A 19,044-nucleotide genomic window follows, 5' to 3' on the forward strand; every position below is an offset into this window, starting at 1 on the left:
GGCTGTGGGAATTACAACCATTTCAAGAAGCTGTGCAGATCTACAAGAGTTTGCAAGTCTAGCAGACAAGTAAATCAGCTATTGACAGAGGCAGATTCTGACACTGACACTTTTATGGTTGAGGGCTTGTCAATACAGGGAGACAACAATATCGACACTATACACACTGAGGACTGTTACAAAGGGGAAGGACACTGCACTGTAATGATTAATGACAAAAGCCTTGAATTAAAAGTTGATACTGGGGCCAAATGCAACGTGATCTCCCTCGATACATACAAAACCATCAAAAAACATGAAGAAATATGCAAACCAAGTAGAATGATAAAACTTATTGCTTTTGGTGGGACTGTGATCGAGTCAATTGGCACAGTGACTCTGCAATGTGAGCTCAATGGCCAGTACCACATGCTAAAATTCCAAGTTATTCACAAAAGTGCACAGCCTATACTAGGCTTACAAGACAGCCTGAAGATGAAACTGGTCACCTTTAGCAAAGATGTGCACCACATAGACACTGTTCAGGATCAAACAATATCACAGAGGATGTTCAAGGAATATGCGGACTTGTTTACAAATGAACTTGGTGATCTACCTGTAACCTATGTAATGAAGTTAGATCCTACCGTGGTGCCAGCCATCAACCCCCCCCGCCGCATTCCTGTGGCAATGCAGGAAAAGGTGAAACTGGAACTCCAGAGAATGCAGGACCTTGGAGTAATCGAACCAGTGGACGAGCCCACTGAGTGGGTCTCTAATATGGTTGCTACACACAAGAAAGACACAGATGAGGTTCGTTTATGCATAGACCCACGAAACTTAAACAAAGCACTAATGCGCCCCCATCACCCAATGCGTACAGTAGAGGAGGTGGCAGCGCAAATGTCAGGCGCCACTGTCTTCTCCGTCCTTGATGCCAAAAGCTCATTCTGGCAGATTAAATTAGACAGTGCCTCATCTCTCCACACCACATTCACTACCCCCTTCGGCAGGTTCAAATTCCTCAGGATGCCCTTTGGCATCAATACCGCCTCCGAGGTTTTCCAAAGAGCCATGGAACAAATATTCGCCGGATACCCCTGCGCTATAATCGTGGACGACATTATTATTGGTGGTAGAGACGCAGAAGAGCATGAGAAAAATCTGAGAATGGTTCTGGACCGGGCCAGAAAAATAAAGCTCAGACTCAACAGAAAAAAATGCAAATTCGGGCTCAGGGAGGTGAGCTACGTAGGACACGTGTTCACTGAGGCAGGCCTCAAAGCTGATCCTACAAAAATAGCAGCAATCAATAAAATGCCCCCTCCAGAGGACAAATCAGCCTTGCAGCGCTTTCTGGGAATGGTCACTTACCTGGGTAAATTCATCCCGAACCTGAGCGAGCTGACGCAGCCACTACGGCAACTGCTACACAAGGATGTGGCTTGGAGCTGGACGCAACACCAACAGGATGCGTTTGATGGACTCAAGTTGTGTGTCACAAGGCCGCCAGTGCTCTGTTACTACGACGTCACAAAACCTGTGACTCTCACCTGTGACGCATCACAACATGGTTTAGGTGCTGCCTGCCTTCAGAACGACATGCCAGTGGCTTATGCATCCCGCGCACTGACCGAGACAGAACGGAGGTACGCACAAATTGAAAAAGAGCTACTGGCAGTGGTCTTTGCTTGTTACAAATTCTATGACTACATCTATGGCAAACCCGTTGTGATTGAAACTGACCACCAACCCTTGGTCACAATCCACAGTAAGCCCTTTAATGCAATCCCTGCACGTCTGCAGCGCATGATGTTGACGCTGCAGAAATTCAACCTGACCCTGATGTACAAAAAGGGGAAACACCTCTACCTGGCTGACACCCTCTCACGCGCACCTAGACGTGATGTGGGTCCTTCAGATGAGGAAAAGCACGAGTTTGAGGTGATGTCAGTCCAACTGATATCCCCACGGCGGCTTGTTGAACTGCGTGAACACACAGCCACGGACCCAGTCCTCCAGACAATCACCCAGTTTATCAGAAATGGATGGCCCAGGTGCACAGGGAGAGTGCCCGTAGAGGCCAAACCATATTTCAATCTCCGCGATGAACTCACCGTCGAGGATGACATCATCATGCGAAGGCACAGAGCTGTCATCCCTACTTCCTTGCATTCCGAGTATATTAAGGCGCTACACAAGGGCCACCCAGGTGTGGAAGCTACAAAGAGGAGGGCAAGAGAATGCGCATTCTGGCCTTCAATAAATGAGGATGTGGAGACTGCTATACAAGCATGCAGTACCTGCAACAGCCTGAAACCACACCAACAAAGAGAACCACTAAAACTACACGCAGTCCCTGATCTGCCCTGGTCTGTCGTTGCCACAGATATATTCGAATGGGAGAACCACCACTACCTTGTACTCGTGGATTCGTACTCAGGGTGGTTTGAAGTTGACCAGCTCAGCAACATGTCCTCCCTAAGTGTAATTAACAAACTAAAACGACATTTCTCTGTTCAGGGCATACCGCAGAAATTGTATTCAGACAACGGCACTCAGTTCACGAGTCAGACATTCCGTGACTTCACCAAATCTTGGGACTTCACACATGTGACGAGCAGTCCCGACTACCCGCAGTCCAACGGCCTCAGTGAAAGGGCCGTACGGAGTGCAAAGAAGCTGCTGGAGACGACAAAAAGGGATGGGACAGACTTTTACCTGAACCTGCTAAGCCTGCGTAACACACCACGGGACAAGATCCTGGGCTCTCCCGCACAAAGACTGCTGTCCAGGCGGACCCGGACGGTCCTGCCCATCTGCAAACATCTGTTAAAACCTGCAGCAAGATCAACGGCTTATGTCAACGCCCAGCTCACAAAGAAACGTGAGACACAGAAACGTTATTATGACAAGTCCAGCAAACCCTTACTTCCCCTGCTACCACATCAAGTAGTAAGACTCCAAACGGAAAAAGGATATGACAGGATGGGCATCGTGAGGCGAAGATGCAATGAACCACGCTCATATGTAGTTGAGTCTGAAGGGAGAGAGTACCGACGTAACAGAAAGCACCTCCTGCCAGTGATGGAACCACAACCTCCTCGACCCTCTGAGCCACTCACACATATAAGCGAACAGAAACAACCTCAAAATAAACACCAACCTGAAACAACAAACCCTGACGCGGAACATGTATACCCAGAACAGTGTCAAATACCAACTACTGCAGAAAAGAGTCCCAACAGTGTACTGCAGGAGAGTCGGAGAGAAAGCGTGGCACAGCCTTCCACATCCACATATGTCACCAGATTTGGCAGAGTTTCCAAACCAAACAGAAAGTACCTGGACTGAAAGTAAAACTCAAATTAAGGCACCATTATATAAGTGGCTTAAATGTACACATGGTGTAAACTGTTATATTTTGTTGGTTAGAATGAGTAGCTGTTTCGCTCTAGACTGTAACGTTTATGCACCACCTTAACTCAGTTGTCCTCTGTTTTATTTTGATATGTTCAGTTTTGATTGTCAATTCAAGTTCTAACAAGAAGTTCTAAAATGACCTACTATCAGTCAGTTGTGTTCATTTTGCATGTTAGGCCTACAAAGGGGGATGTAGACAGTTGTGTTAATGCACTGTTTTGACTAACGGTGTTGCCGTATGAGTCGGTCTCGCGAGGTCGAGAGTAACGCGAGGTGTTAGGGGAACAGATATGCTAGGCGTTCTCCCCCATGACTTTTGTGGATTGTCTCCTAACAGCTTGGTATTAATAAATACTGAAACCTAGATCATACGCCTCTCTCGTGATTGACAGTCAGGTTCATAAACTGTAGCTTCATGAATATGTAACATACAGCATAAGATCAGAGTAAGGTAGATAATATCTGGAGTGATAACACTGAATTTAGCTGTGACTTTAAAATGCAATCAGCAATTGATCTGAAATCCCCACGTGGATACTGTCAGGTTTATGTGGCTGACATTCAGTGTTTCAGCTGTCGGCACCATTAGTAAACAGAGTCACTGAAATTGGAAGGTGGATCAGTTTTTTGTCTGTAAAAAACAATCAAAAAAAAAAAAACCTTGAGTTTTGGCTAGAGTCTGAGGGAACATCTCGCCCCATGGCAACATCCAACAATATTCAGCGAAGAGCCATTCGGCAGTCCCAATCGCTTCATTCATTAAACCATTAGACTAATAGATTTTACACTGGGCATTAAGCCACATATGGAACAGTTTTTATGTTTTGTTTTGCTGTTTCTCAGTTGAGGTTAGGAACATACAGCTAGACCCCTTTTACAGTGTTAAACACACATTTGAAAGCTCTATTTTGTAGGTTACCAGTGAATTAGTTCAGCTCCATCTAAAAGTGATAACAGCAATGTACATTTTACATTATTTCTTCATTTTAGTCACTTTTAGTTTTCGTTGCATGTCCTTGTCCATCACAGCTTTAGTTTCACTTGCATATTGAAAAGGCCTCTGCCGACATGGTAAATCAATGTTTCATGTATGTTTTGTGGAGCAGGCAGCATGTTTACAGTGACTGAAGAAGGTGGTGCAGATTTTAAAGGAATATAAATCATAAGAAAGGCTGGCATACAGTTTTTTTTTTTTGTTTTGTTTTTTTGTCTGTGTGATTACTCTGCAGACACTGTCTGGCTGTTGGTGTAGGCTGTGTGGCAGCCTAGTATATACATGCATGAATGCATGCCTGTTAGAGTGTGGCATACTGTTTGTGGGTCTGTGACATATGTGCATTATACCAAGTGCCACATTTACACTGTATGATACAGACCTACTTTCTTTGGTATTTTGAGCTCACGGGGAGTGTAACTAGGTCCTTTTCTCCCGTGTCATCATTTTTTTGTCCTGGTGCTACAGTATGCAAACGTCATATATATTTGCATGTGGTTATGGTAGAGATTTAATGGGGTTATGTTGTCCCAGAAAAATGTATATCTGAGGGTCTGAGGGCTAACACCAGGTAATATTTTAAGAGACTTAATTTGTTTCAAAAATAAACAAAGCAATATATTTTTTTAAAATCCAAATAACCAAACAAAATTACAGAAGGGGTTCATTTGTATTTCACCCTGCCTCTTATGTGTGGCAGCCTGCACACTTGTATATCTCTCTTTTTTTTTTTTTCTTTTTTTTTTTACTAATAATCATGGTCAAGCCCTTCCGGTAGCAACTTAGCCAGATGGCACGCACCAGATGTTCATGATTACGGAGAATACAAAATGATTCCCGATTTCAACATCATTAGCAAATAAAAGGGAGGGCGAGGGGCTGAACGAAATTCCTGTTCCTGCAAAGGTCTCTTGCCCAGATGTTGTTGCGTAATAACTCATTGAAAATGAAAGCTCTGTTGTTTAGTATTGGCTTCCAACCTCTGAAAGCAGTCAGCCAGCTTTGGCTGTATGAAGCCGAGCTGATGCCCACAGGAGGTAAAGCCCCAGCCATCGTTGATGAACTGTCTGCGAGCCAAAGGATGGATGGACTCTCCGCTGTGCAGTGTTTGTAAGCCAGAGATATTAGACAACTAGCTTCAGCTACATAGACATTTAGCAGAGCTGACGTATCATAACATGGATTTAAATGAAAGAGGATACACTGAGCCTCAGAGGGTATTTTGTGTCAGTTACATGCAGGATCTCCCTTTTGTGATAGGGATGAGGATGTCAAACTGCAGATCAGTCACAATGAGAGGAGTAAGTTGTGTGTCTGTATGTGTGTGTATGTGTGTGTGTGTGTGTGTGTGGGGGGGGGGGGGGGGGGGGGGGGCATAGGTAAATAACTTGGTGATATATCACACTGGGATAAGAATAGCCTAAATTATAGCACTTTAATCAAAAAGACACAACAGGAGATTCACCATTTTATGCCCTTCTACCTGCTGTTCTGTATTCATAATTGCTCATATCCTGGTGGTGTTCAGCCTCAGGCAACGCTGTCTCCTAAAATGTTGCTTCTATGCAAGTAAATGCCATTCTCAGCAGCAGGCAAAATTATATTTAAAAAAAAAATCACTTTTAAAAGCCTGAAGGTAATTCTAAATGTATTTGAAATGAGATCTGGTGTCATTGCAGCAGCTGGCCAAAGTGGTGGGGCACTCTCTCATCTTCAGATGAGATTATTTTTCTGATGACGCTCATGGGGAAATTAGATTGAAGCCAATGTAGTGCTACTGAGCAATGTTGAGAGGCTTGCGGTGTAAGAGCGGACCCATTTGAGGTTATTAGGAAAAAATGAAAGAACTGACATTTGTGTTACATGGTGAGATTGTGCTGTAGATGTGCTTGCCAGGATCACCTTCTTAGTTTATTATTTCCTCGCTATCACTAAAGGACAAGCTGCAGAAAAAGCTGACAAAGCCGGAGGACAGCAAATTTCACTGAAATTGTTTTTCAAGATATATTAGTCAAGACCAAAGTGTTGGACTGACAGAATGAGACTGCTATTTCTAGAGACACGCAGTAAACCAAAGCTTTAAAAATAGCTATTTAAAATGTACCTAACCCAATGAATTAAACAGCTACATCTGATACCTGTTTTAGAGTCGTATTTTGGTTCATTCCAGAAAGGTCCAGTAGTATGAGCAGATTGTGTTGCCCCTTCAGACACTCTTGCATTATTAATCAGAGCAGTCTCACCAGATTCCCACCAAGTGTCACTTAAATCCTCTTTAAGTTCCCTGACACACCTTGGCTTGTCACTCCACAGGCCATTCAAGGGAAACTGCAATTAAAGAACACAGTGGTAAAAGGGTGCTTTCATGAGAGCACCACCTGCTCAATCTGCAGTAAAACTATAACACTATTCAAAGTGTCTCCTGGAAAAAACAGAAGTTAAAGCAATTGTCACAAATTTAACCACAGAGATGCATGTGAGCTGGCTGTACTGTTTTCATATCACTTCTAACCATAGACTGTATATAAAAGATGGGCTTAACCACTGGATGTCACCCAGTGCTTTTGGACTCACATCCTAAAGGCTACAAAACCAAATCTGTCCTGTACAACCATTATGGGTGGATAAATTAGCTCTAGAAACCAAAAATGTTTTAGCACCAGATTGAAAAAGAAAACATTGTTTCTGCAGTATATTTGGCAATTTTACATGGGAGTCTAGGGTATTGGCTCACTTTTGGAGTCAGCCTCAAGTGGTCATTTAGCACTTTTACAGTGTCTTCTGTCACAGTCCAGCTCACGGGCCATGACAAATGATGGGACAGACACCGCTTTAACCAAGTTTTACCAGTTTATTAACCCAAATAAGGTGGAAAACAGTAATGCTCGATATGATGTGTCAGTAGTTGGATGAGTGGTTGAATATTAAGTTTGCGCAGTGTTGTAGAACCTAACAAAAAAAAATAAAAATAAAAAAAAAAGAAACCAAACAAATAACTAGGGTGCTGGATGAATGGAGAGCCCCTATCCAAGAGCTGAGACAGCCAGCTCTTAAATTCTCCAGGGAGACTGGCCAGGTGCTCCCAGTTGCACTAATTATCCCCACCTACCAGGAAACTGCAACAGGGACAAACAAAAGACAACAGCAGGCCCTGGCAAAGGCAGGGGCCCTCCACACTTCAGTTTTCAGTCCTAACTGTCAAAAAATAAAGCTATTATTTTCAGCAACTTGACATTTATCAAACCACAGGCCTGAGTTGAGATATAAAGCCTTTGTTCATGTCGTCAGATCCTTCCTGTCACCTATTTGGCACATGTCACAACAGCCCAACTGTAATTTGGCAAGCAGGCAAGTACATACACATGACATCACTGACTGAAACCATACCAGAGTCTTAAGTGTCTCTGCGGGACACGGGTCACACCTTGTCTGTCCTGTCCTGTAATAAGAGAAGAGAGGGTGTCAGCCTGTACACTCAAACAAGCCCAGACACACATCACATCAGCACATTAACTCAGCAATTCATTGACCCGCACCCAAGTGCCCTTGTTTTCAGAGCAGCCCTCCATTCATTCACTACCCAGATGAAATGGGCTACTCTGATTTTGGAGGGGAACAAGGAGGGGGTGTTAGTGGGTGGAGGATCAGGTGACCAGTCACACTCGTGTTTTGCTTCAGTGAGACTATGTAGGTCACACCATCCTTTGACTAATTAAAAATTCAGGATAGGTACCTGCTCCGCTCTTCGGATGCCTGAGAAATATTTTACTGCGAATAAAAATAAAATCTCTGAAACATCCTTTTAGCTTTGTTGTCTTCTTTCCACAATCGCACTAAGGAGAACACGTGACATGTACATGTAGCTGGCTCAGCTTAAAAATTACTGTTAATGTTTACATTCCTCCTTAAGTTCTCCTTATTATGAGTTTTACTAGAAGTTTTTGTTGATTTACGCACCATGTATTAGCAGTAATATGAGAAAACATATTTTAGTCGTAACTGCCAGAATGACAAATATTTAACTGCATGTCTCACACACCAGCACTAAGAAACATTATGTTTAAAAAAAAGGGATACAAAAAAAATAATGAATAAAAATTACCTCCCAATTTCTTTGGTGATCTTGTGATTTAATTTGTACATCAGTTACTTTGCAGCAAAAGGATTTTAGCATACTCATACTATATTTATAAGCCTGAAGTTATCTTCTAATGCAACTAGGATCTGAGATATTTTGCAGTGGAAGTGGGTGACAGTGTACTTGGTGGCTGCTGTTAAAACATACAACACTATTAAAACGTAAAAGGGTTTGCCCAGAGAGGCGCTAACTGTTAGGCTTCCTGTAAGATTTTATTACCATTTGCTGTTTAAAGAATTATTATACAGTACTGCCTTGATGTATTTGATAGGAGTCTTGTGCCTTTGGCTAATAGCTCTTTGGGAGTCACCTTCTTGGTGCAAAAATACTATTTTTATGCTTGTCAGACTGTTATCTTTGGCTTTTTTTTTTTTGTAGATTTAACTAAAGAAACAGTAACGCATTACGTGTTTTTGTGACAGGCTATTACTTCTTTCCTTTGTAGTTTCAGTCGGTCTGAGAGGAGCTTACACTTCTGCATCTCTTGGGACTCTTGGCTTTATTAAGTCTATGCTTTGACAGGAGAATATAGCCAGTCACAGTGTTTCCAACCAACGAAAGAGTTTATTGTAGTATAAAGGTCCAAATAATCCACACAGGAGATAACGTGTGGTGATGCAATGGTTTAAGCAGCCGACTTCTATTTAAGAGAGTCTGGGGGGGGTTGTTTTGTTTTGTTTTGTTCTTTATATGAAGCAATTGTATTTGCTCATACTTGTGGGGTGGGAGGGGTTTGGACCTTGGGGGGTGAGGAAGTGAGAGCTGCAAGAGAAGTCTCTCTATTTTCAAATTGCTATTTTTATAATGCAATGTTTGCAGTTTTGCCTCTTCACACCACCACAGTGGATTCTAAATCAAACAGTCAAATTGTGATTGGTTGCATTGTGGTAGTTGCAGAGGAAATTCAATACAAAACCCAAGTGATTTAGTCTTGGCTTCCCTGAGTGTCATTTCTGTGATTTCTGATGGATGAAAAATGTGGATAAATTGGGAGATAGCCAAGCGTTCCTTTGAAAGTGAGCAAAGGCATGTTTTGTTTGCACCTGGGCTGGAATAAATGTAGGTGACCTAATTAGAGTGGTGACACGCAAGCAGTTCTTTCTTTTCATGATGCAGACTAAGGCCATCTGCACTTGTGGTTAGTTGGAAAAAAAAACAAAAAAAATTTTATTTGACCATAATTAGAGTGCATCAGTCCACAGAGATGTATACAGAAATGCATGATTACTGCTGCTCAGGTTTGAAAAGGTGTGTTACTGGAGTAATATGACTACATACTGTTTATCTCATCCAGGCTGTCATCTATTTGTACTGATCAGATTCGCTGATCTGAAGAAACAGAGTAACAGATATTACCTGACAATGATATGTGTGTGTGTGTGTGTGTGTGTGTGTGTGTGTGTGTGTGTGTGTGTGTGTGTGTGTGTGTGTGTGTGTGTGTGTTAATGATCTCCTCTGATTCTCATTGATCTTTTGCTATATGCAGTTGTAAGTGCAACAATGGGACTGCCCTCCAGTGGTAATAGGATATATTGTATGTCTCTAATGTTTGATTAAGAAAATCACCACAACATTAAAACCACCTTCCGAATATTGTGTGTTTCCCTCTTAACAGGCTTAGAGGATGTCATAAACAGTTTCTGTGAGGTTGGTGGGGGCGCGCTGTTCTGCCAGGGGAATGCATTTTCCACGGGGTGTGGTTTCGGGGGATTACTGGTTTCCAACAGTGTTTCAGCAGGTGGTTTGTGTCTAAGTAAGGACCCGAAGTTTCCCAGCAGAACACTGGATCATAATGAAATGATTAATGTCACTCACATCACCTATCAGTGGTTTTCATGTTGTAGATGTTTGAACTCCGTGATCTATAGTAAAATAAATTGTTTGCAAAGTACCTTTCATATCCAGATAATCCCTTTTTGCCTAAGATTAAAAAAATCTGCATTGTTCAAGGTTGTAATTCCAGACAGGATATTTTCATTTGTGATTACTTGGTCTAGTCTAATGTCCTTTTGGGTCTCCCTAAGTGACCCCTTTGTCTACACACATCTACGAATAGAATTAAACACAAAATACCAAAAATAACACCTACTTCCCAACAGAAACACTCAGTAGAGTACCCCACCTGTACCAAATATGTGAAACAAGTCCTTGATATTTTTTCTTGTCCTGCCTTCCCAAATTTGTGGACCTGTTCGGTTGATAGATAGAACTTTTATTTATATCTGGCGAGGCTTCTCATGAGAAACCCTCCCCCTCTCAGCTGCAGGGCTGCTGACTTGAATTGTGCCTTATTGGCCACACAGCACACTGGGAAAACAGATGGGTAATAAGGTCAGTGCAGACGTACCTCACACTAGCACAGACAAATTGCAGACGCACCAGCTGTGCTGACTCAGGACAACATTGGACCCAAGGGAGCCAGATTAAGATCTCTTTTTGTAAAATAGGAGAGCTGTTGCTTTCTCAGTTATTTTCTTGTCAAGCAGAGGTTAACGCAAATGAAAATGTTAAAGCATATTCTTTCAATCTGTTTTTCTTATATGAATAATGCAGTCACACGTGAACACACGTCCTGCAAAGGTGGAAGAATTCAGAGAGCCCATCTCTGAGTTTCTTCCTGCTCATTTTCTTTTACATGAAGTCTCCTTCCCTTTCAATTTATTCATCCCTCTCTAAGCTGGCCTAGTGACTTTACTCTGCCAAGTCCTGCAATCTAATATCTACCTGTCCAATCATCACATGTTGGGGTTGTTTCATTTTGGACCACTTTTATTCACTCCTGAAGAAGCAGATTGGCTCAGTCTTATAAACATGCAATAAACAATACCCGAACGTGGTTTGCTTTATAAAGCAGGACGTATATGTGAGCTGGGGTGGGCTTTGCCTATCCAGAGATAAACCTTGCAAACCTTTTTAGAAGGACCCATCACGCTTTCAAGTCCAGCTGCATTTTTTTTTTACTCTTGTACTCTAATGAAATAGCTTTGTATGACTCATAATACAGCTTTGGTGCAGGTGCTCAGATCACCAACTGTCTGTGTTCACAGCCAAGGCTGCGTGCCTGTGATGACCATATTAAGGATATCAGCTCTCACTGACATCATACAGCCCAAAAATGACCCTGCATATTCCACTGTAACAGTTTTCCTCTCTAGTTCACCATTTATAGTAAATGATTAAATATCTGTAATCTGTATTTGTGGCCTTATACAGAAAAAAATATTTTCTAATCTATGTAATTAAGATTTAAATATGAGCAACAAATTTTTGTGTTTTTAGATACTTTAATTTTCAACAGAACCCCACACAGTAACCCTTCTCTTTAGTGCACTTACTGTATTTTTTTAAATGTCCCAAACACAAACACGCTGGTCTCATAGTTCATAGCTCTCAGTTGGTTACCTTGGAATGCGTTACATCCAATTTAGCTCATAATTCAGAATTTCAATAGAGACTAAACCAAACTATAGTAACCAGTGTATCAAATAATAATTTGTCATTTTGGTTAAATATATTATAATAAAAGTCCATTCAGACATATTTGCCTATCTATATATTCTGTTACTCTCTGCGGTTCCATGTATACCAACTATCACGCTCTGCTAAGACTACGGAGCTTTTGTTTTCACTCAATTGCTACTTAATATCTTTATTTCATAAATATGAAGATGTATATTTGATAATTGTGATTATTTCATCTTTTCAGAAAAAAATACATGATTTAGACATCAAATTCCTTATTTAAACACTCTTTATTTTACAATTATACTGATTACAGTATGTTTGATAGGTCAATAAATTATTACGTTTTCAAACAACAGGCGCCTTAAACTCCTTAACTGTGGCTTATTCACGTAGATTTTTAAAAATCTTATTGTTTTCCCTGTAGTAGTGTTGATTCCGAATAAGCACTGCAATAATTACAACACCTGTCACAGCTGGAAAATCAGAACTACACATATCTTTAAATTAACCAACATATAAACATCACAACCATACAAGTTTGGTGAATAAAAATCTGTGTTTAGTGCATAATGTGCATGGCATCAGAGAAGAACATTCATCATCCTGTTGTCTGGAGTTTTCCTGCTTCAGTCCTCAGTGTCAGAGCTGTCTGCTGGGTCGGTGTTGTGGGTCAGCATGTAGTTGTCCATGTCAATGGAGGGGCAGTTGTGAATGGAGTAACGCAGGCGCTCAGCGAGGATGGCTTGGCTTGTGTACGGGGGCAGCCGAAGCAGGAAGAAACAGGTCTGAGCAGTTGGAAGTCCGTTGATGGGCTAACCGTGAGCAGTAGAGCAAAAAGTAAAACTTTAATATCATACTCATATTTAGCATTTGTTCATGTAACTGTGGTTGTCACCTGATTCGGTGACCTTACCCTGTCCACCTTGATGATTTGGAACTTCTGCGTGATATCAGCCGGGTTGGAAGGCAGCCTGGACCTGCCAGAGACGAAACGTAGGAAAAGAACCCGCTCCTCGTTGGTGAACTCCTCCAAGCTCTGCCAAAACCAGCATATGAGCTGGTGGCTCTCGGTGATATCACGGTAACGCACCAGCTTCTTAAGCATCTCAACGGAGACCTCTGGCAGGCCACAGACCAGCTGCTCGAGCTGCTGTGCTGTCAGCAGGGAGAGGAGGGGCACAGGGATGATGGTAGACATGCCCTCTCTGACTGCTGCCACCTGGACATAACAGAACAAGCTCAGCTTTGATACTTCTGAGGATGAGAACAACAAGAACAACAAACAGGGTGACGGGCGAGCGAGCACTAACGGAAGCTGGTGGGCAGACGGGTGTTTCGAGTGAAGGCAGGCTTTCACAAAAAAAAAAAAAAAAAAAAGAATAAAAATTGAAAAACAATTAAAAACTAAAATGAGCAACTAAAACTAAACTGAATTGAAAAAATAAATAAATAAATAATATAAAACCTACCAATAATTTTTGATAACCTTAAACAATTACCCTTAATAAGCTACCTACCTCAGTTTATCCTAGAACAGTCAATATTGCAAAGTGTCTAAATATACTGCAGTATGCATGCTCAGATTAATTCTATAGCTTATACAAGTTGACGCTCGACTACATTTTTGCCAATTTCAGCCAAATCATCCCAGAACAGTTCAAACCTGGGAATCCATCTCATGCAGTCTGTAATTCAGAGCTTTCTCCACATATTCAGTCCGGTTGCCAAAGGTCAGAGAGATGTTTTGACCTCCGGGAACCACGGGTACCAGCCTTCCATCTGCACTGTGGGCCATGAATGAATCCAGTGGGATCATCTTTAGAGGGAGATATGACAGAGGAATAATAATAATGGAAATAAGGTGAGAGGTTGGATAATAAAGGAAGAAAACTGTTCAGTGAAAGAACAAGCTCAGGAGGAAGCTGTAAAGGAACATTAATATTAATTCATTCTGCAATAACCCAGTCCACACAATATCTTACCACATGGAAATTATCCTCTGTGATTCCACTGTTTTCTAGGTGAAGGATGCCTTGAAGGCTGCGGTAGGTAAGCAGGTCTACCTCCTCCAAGTCAGGTCCCCCGAGTGGCATCGAGCAAAGCTGTTTCCACACCCAAGGAGCCAGATGTAGGTCCAGAGGTTTCTTAGTGCGGATGGCCACTGCCATTAGTATACCCAAGAAGCGAAACTGGACCATGTGATCATCTGAGTGTGCTGCTGGATTAAGCAGGAACCTGTGGAGACATTAAGGTAGTATACGAGGTAAAAATCATTCTTCACAACTGAAAGTTCTGTTACACTACTTAAGCGCTCATAAAAAATCCGCACCTGTCAGTGTTACTGCCCACATCTGCAAAGCTATTGGGAGTATGAATCAGAAGATCCACCACACCAGACTGCAGCTCCTGGTGTGAATACATTATCATTTGTCAGTTCACACAAAGTATGTTCCAGCCTGCATTATTAGCAATCTCTGACGTTAATGTGTGGTTTTCATCCCCACCTGGCACATCTCAGTGATGGTATCATCAAACACTCCACCAGCATCGTCAGCTCCCTCTCCAACCAGCTTGACCTTCCAGGCTCGTGACGGCAGCCGAAGCTCCAGAGGATTCAGGCTCACCACCTGCTTTGCGATCTGCACAAAGATGGGTTTACTCGAACGCCCTCTGCAGAGGAATAGGGATGGAGTATCAAAGTTTAGTGGGCACACACAACAGTAACAGGTCAAAAACAATGAAGGTGCCAAATAAAAGCCCCGGAATTCTGTTATTAATCCTGGCTGGCCAATTGGAAACACAGCAAGTTGTTTTGGCCACATCCTGTTTTTCCACCAGCTGGCTCCTGAAGACATTCATATTCTGCCAACACACTAAATGTCATGGTCATTCCTACCTTGTGGAAATCCTTTTTACAGTGATCTGTGGCCCATATGTTTTGCCTTGGGTCATTGTTCTGCCAATCGAGCGCACAAGAGGCAGAGTGTTGACCTTGGGTGACAGAAGGCCTCTGAGTTCCCCCCGTATAATGGCTGTTGTCCCTGAATTATAGCGCGAAGTGGACACCTGGATATAGGGAAGAAAAGGAAAATAAATAGGAACAAATGAATGGGGCATCACAATGAAATATTTAGTGAGGCAAACAGCAGATGAAACAAGAAGCAGGTGCATGATTATTACCAGGAAGTATTTTGTCCCAAGATTTACTCTTTTAATAAACTACAAGGGCAGAAAAAGGAATGACAGATACCAGATTTTTGGTGTCCAGATTGAGGAGCCTCCAGGATTTGTACATGAGATCAGAAAAGTGGTAGAGTACCCTGAGGCGCATGCTGAGAACATCAGGGTTACAGTCTTTCAGAGTGTTGTACTGGGGAGGGACTGACTGTGGAAGGCCTAACTGGAAATTTCCAGAGCCACCTGCAGATGAAGATAAAATATGGAGTCCCAGATGTGTTCCTATTCATCCATCAAAGTGTGTACTGTAGGACCATGTATGTCTGTACCTGAGTTTTTCATGGAGGTAGAGGGGGTGGTCCATGCTGAACTGTGGCAGCGGCCAGCAGAGATCTGTCTGATGTTTTTACCCTGAAGGGCTGTTAAAAGCATGGGCTCCTTCACCGGGTTGGAGTGCCCAAGGCCAAGCTGGAAAACACAGATAAAACACAATATGGCAGTCAGATGTGCAATGCATTCAAATACAGTATGTCATTTTCAGACTATGCTGATTACCTGTCCTTCACTGTTGCAGCCCCAGGCATAGACATCTCCAGTGGAGGACAGGGCGAGCACATGTTCGCAGCCCACAGCAATGTCTTCTATAAACAGCCCTTCCAATGACGGCACCACCTGGGGGCAGGATTTATTCTTCAGCATAGCGTCCGGCAGGCCAATCAGACGTTCTGTAACAATGGAAAAAATATAAACCAATCTTTCCTCTACACATTTTGAAAAATCGTATCAAGTAAGTTGATTTTCTTTCTTAACTTCACATCCCGCTTCAATATGCATTCCTTTTATTTGTGTGTCAGTAAGAACACTGCAGCTTACAAGCACAGAGTTAAATAATTTTACATGCCACCAGAATTCAAAGTATTCATTTCCAAAAAAAAAAAAAAAGAACGAAAATGTTTGTTTTTGATGAACCACTGTTAACATTTCCAATCAATCAAATAACTTTACATTTCTAAATACCTCAGCTCTAAAATAACAAAGAAACTGTCAGTTTCAATTTGAAGAATGTTTAGAAAAGTCAAAAAAGTCAAGGGGAGTTTGCAAAAAAATGTATCTAATAATGTAAACATTGTTGATTTTATATAACACAACTGACTTCCACAATATAATGTACCTTGACCAAATGTGTAAACATGTCCATCATAGGCCAAGGCCACAGAGAACTGAGTTCCACAACAGACCTTCTTAATTCCCTTATTGCAAAGCTGCTCCACTTTCTAAAAACAGAAACAGATCATATATCAGTATTGAAGCAATAAGATATTGATTAATATGAACATTTTGTCTTTGGTAAAAGTGAGTCTTTGGTAGTGTTAGCCTACCTGAGGGTAGTATTTTGCTGTAGAAGAACCAGTTCCCAGTTTACCATAATCTCCATCTCCAAATGCCCACACAACCATGCCATCAAGAGACAGCACTAAAGTGTGATTGAGACCACATGACACCTGAAAAACGTAAACATTTTTTTTTCCTGTGTCAAAATTTAAATTTAAAGCCCTTTACATTTAAAGCAAATGCTGTTCATTTTTTTTTTTTACCTGTCCAACATGATATCCCTCTAGCGCAGACACCCTTTCAGGTAGCATTTTGTTAGATGTTGACCTTTGACCCAGACGACCAGATTCACCACTTCCAAAAGTGAACAATTTCCCATCTGCTGTAACCACAGCAGAATGCCGGAAGCCACAAGCAAGCTGAGAAGATGAAGCAAAGCTGTGTTAAACTGATCTATATGAATAAATATTTGAATTTAAATTCCTTCTTTCAGTGAATGTTGAAAATATCAATAAAAATTAAGTGCAAATTAAGTGACACTGTGATGGAACAGTGGCTCCTTTTTGTAAAATACTATAAACTGATGATTAACGTTATTAAGGCCTGCAAAGTAAGATGATAAACACATTAAAATATCACATGACAAATTCAATGACTTCCTCTCTACCTGAACGACCTCTTCTCCTTGTAACGCCTCTATCTGTTTGGGTCTCCTCTGTCTTTCACTGTTGCCATGACCCAGTTTTCCAAAATCTCCATCTCCCCAACTGAATACCTCCCCAGTCTCAGTCAGGGCCATCGAGTGTCCATCTGACCCACAAGATGTCACCAGCTGTGTCACTACGTACCCTGCCAACAGATAAGGGTCAATTAGACAGATAAGAATTACGGGAAATTAACAATTAGGCATAATTACAAGCAAATACTACAACTACTGCAGTACTACAAGGAAAGCAGTTTTTCTTCCAATCTCTTTAGGACAAAAACATTGAGACATCTGAAAGCAGGCCAGCTCAGACTGGTTCTTTGCCCCCTTAGGAATACTTTACCTTGAAAAGCAGAGATAATAGTGGGAACATAGAGATCATCAGAATTCCCTTGGCCCAGTCTGCCGTACTGTCCTTCTCCTACAGCCAGTACAGTCCCATTGGACTGGAGCAGAAAGGTACAGTTCTGACCACACACAACCTGAATAACAATGAAATCACACAAAAAAGTGAAGCAGCACTATAAAATGGCATGAATCAAGAACAAAGACTGCACCATGAGTAAAACAGTGGCTACCTGCTGTGTCTGTAACAGAGAGGGTGCCAGTGTAGGCATCATAAGATTGGTTCCCATCCCAGCCAGCTGCCCGAAACGCCCGTTGCCCCAGAGATAAACCTCACTCTTTCCCCCTTGTTGCCAGTCCTAAGAAACGCAGGAGGTCATATAGAAATTTCAGTCAATCTAGCACCCTAAAATGTGGCTTCTTCCTAAGAATGCTTTTTGGTTTCCTTCACACCTGAATTATTTTTAAGAATGGCAGAACTATTACCTCCGGTCTGCTGGTGGCCCATGACATCAGCTGCTCATCCATCCTGAAACTCCACTTACTATTGTCCTAGAAGACAAGTTACAAGAAGTCAATACAGGAGACACTAGAACATAACAGAAAGCAACAGCAGCAAAAGTACAGTCCCTGCTCACCAGTGCCTTGACAATTTTATTGTCTTGCACATCCTGAAATTCTGAAACAATGAAGGCTTCAGGGAAGGCAGTACCACTGGCAATAGCCTCAGCACTGCGCACTGTGGTGGCGTAAGTGACTAGCCAGCTCCACTCCGAAGGGCAGGAATGTGCATCAGGACAAGTGTGGTGTGGGGGCCGTGGGTAACAGCACAGGTGTTTCTCTAAGGACAATCCAACTGTCAAGGAGGCCAGGCTCTGCAGGAAGGCACTGTGGACAAGCTGGTCACCAGCTGCCACATGGGTCTGCAGGGAAGACATTCAAAAATCACGTCTCAGTTGAAGCCCATGAAACAACTCTAACACAGCTTTAAAACGTGGTTTAAATAAATTACCCGCTCATAGTTGTACTGCTCCTGCAACAGCAGTGGCAGCCTCTCCAGGAAGACAGCCAAACAAGGTGCCCGATTTAGACCAGAGATGTTTTGGCTTCTGAGGACCATGCGACAGGAAGCTAGCACATGATTTTGGTTGATCCAGTCAGGGGTGCAGCAGATCAACAAAACATCCTGGGAAAGGACAGAACAGATGATATACCAAAGTGGCACTGTGTCAATCAAAATGATCAAAGACGTTACCATTAGTATAAATATAAAAATCAATGTGAAATAGTGGCCACACAGATTGAGGCTTTGAGTGATCCAAATTACCTTTGACCTTCCAAAACAGGCAGCAACGCCCATGTTTGGTATCCATGTGGTACTGACAACTGAACCCAAACCGGTGACAGTCTGTAACACTGACCCATCCTGTAACAAGCAGAAAGAAACACATGGATTACAATTTTATAGTGACAGATTTCAGTAAA

At 42.2% G+C, this 19,044-nt stretch overlaps 1 protein-coding gene across 1 annotated transcript in view; it reads right to left on the reverse strand.

The window, feature by feature from the left end:
• Positions 1–11,857: 11,857 nt before the first annotated feature.
• LOC115789034 (probable E3 ubiquitin-protein ligase HERC1) overlaps positions 11,858–19,044 on the reverse strand; it is a 45,121-nt gene continuing 37,934 nt past the window's right edge. Inside the window, exons 61-80 of the mRNA XM_030742194.1 lie at positions 18,887–18,985; positions 18,572–18,745; positions 18,198–18,482; positions 18,046–18,111; positions 17,793–17,918; positions 17,558–17,696; positions 17,176–17,357; positions 16,772–16,927; positions 16,556–16,678; positions 16,348–16,450; positions 15,732–15,901; positions 15,506–15,644; positions 15,250–15,419; positions 14,896–15,065; positions 14,504–14,669; positions 14,329–14,405; positions 13,982–14,234; positions 13,663–13,815; positions 12,913–13,218; positions 11,858–12,811 (exon numbers count right to left, since the gene is read on the reverse strand). Coding sequence (XP_030598054.1) covers positions 12,626–12,811; positions 12,913–13,218; positions 13,663–13,815; positions 13,982–14,234; positions 14,329–14,405; positions 14,504–14,669; positions 14,896–15,065; positions 15,250–15,419; positions 15,506–15,644; positions 15,732–15,901; positions 16,348–16,450; positions 16,556–16,678; positions 16,772–16,927; positions 17,176–17,357; positions 17,558–17,696; positions 17,793–17,918; positions 18,046–18,111; positions 18,198–18,482; positions 18,572–18,745; positions 18,887–18,985 — 3,243 coding nt within the window. The 3' untranslated portion in view covers positions 11,858–12,625. The remainder of the gene's footprint in view (positions 12,812–12,912; positions 13,219–13,662; positions 13,816–13,981; positions 14,235–14,328; positions 14,406–14,503; positions 14,670–14,895; positions 15,066–15,249; positions 15,420–15,505; positions 15,645–15,731; positions 15,902–16,347; positions 16,451–16,555; positions 16,679–16,771; positions 16,928–17,175; positions 17,358–17,557; positions 17,697–17,792; positions 17,919–18,045; positions 18,112–18,197; positions 18,483–18,571; positions 18,746–18,886; positions 18,986–19,044) is intronic.

The sequence above is a fragment of the Archocentrus centrarchus genome, chromosome 12 (assembly GCF_007364275.1).
Source record: "Archocentrus centrarchus isolate MPI-CPG fArcCen1 chromosome 12, fArcCen1, whole genome shotgun sequence".
Lineage (NCBI taxonomy): Eukaryota > Metazoa > Chordata > Actinopteri > Cichliformes > Cichlidae > Archocentrus > Archocentrus centrarchus.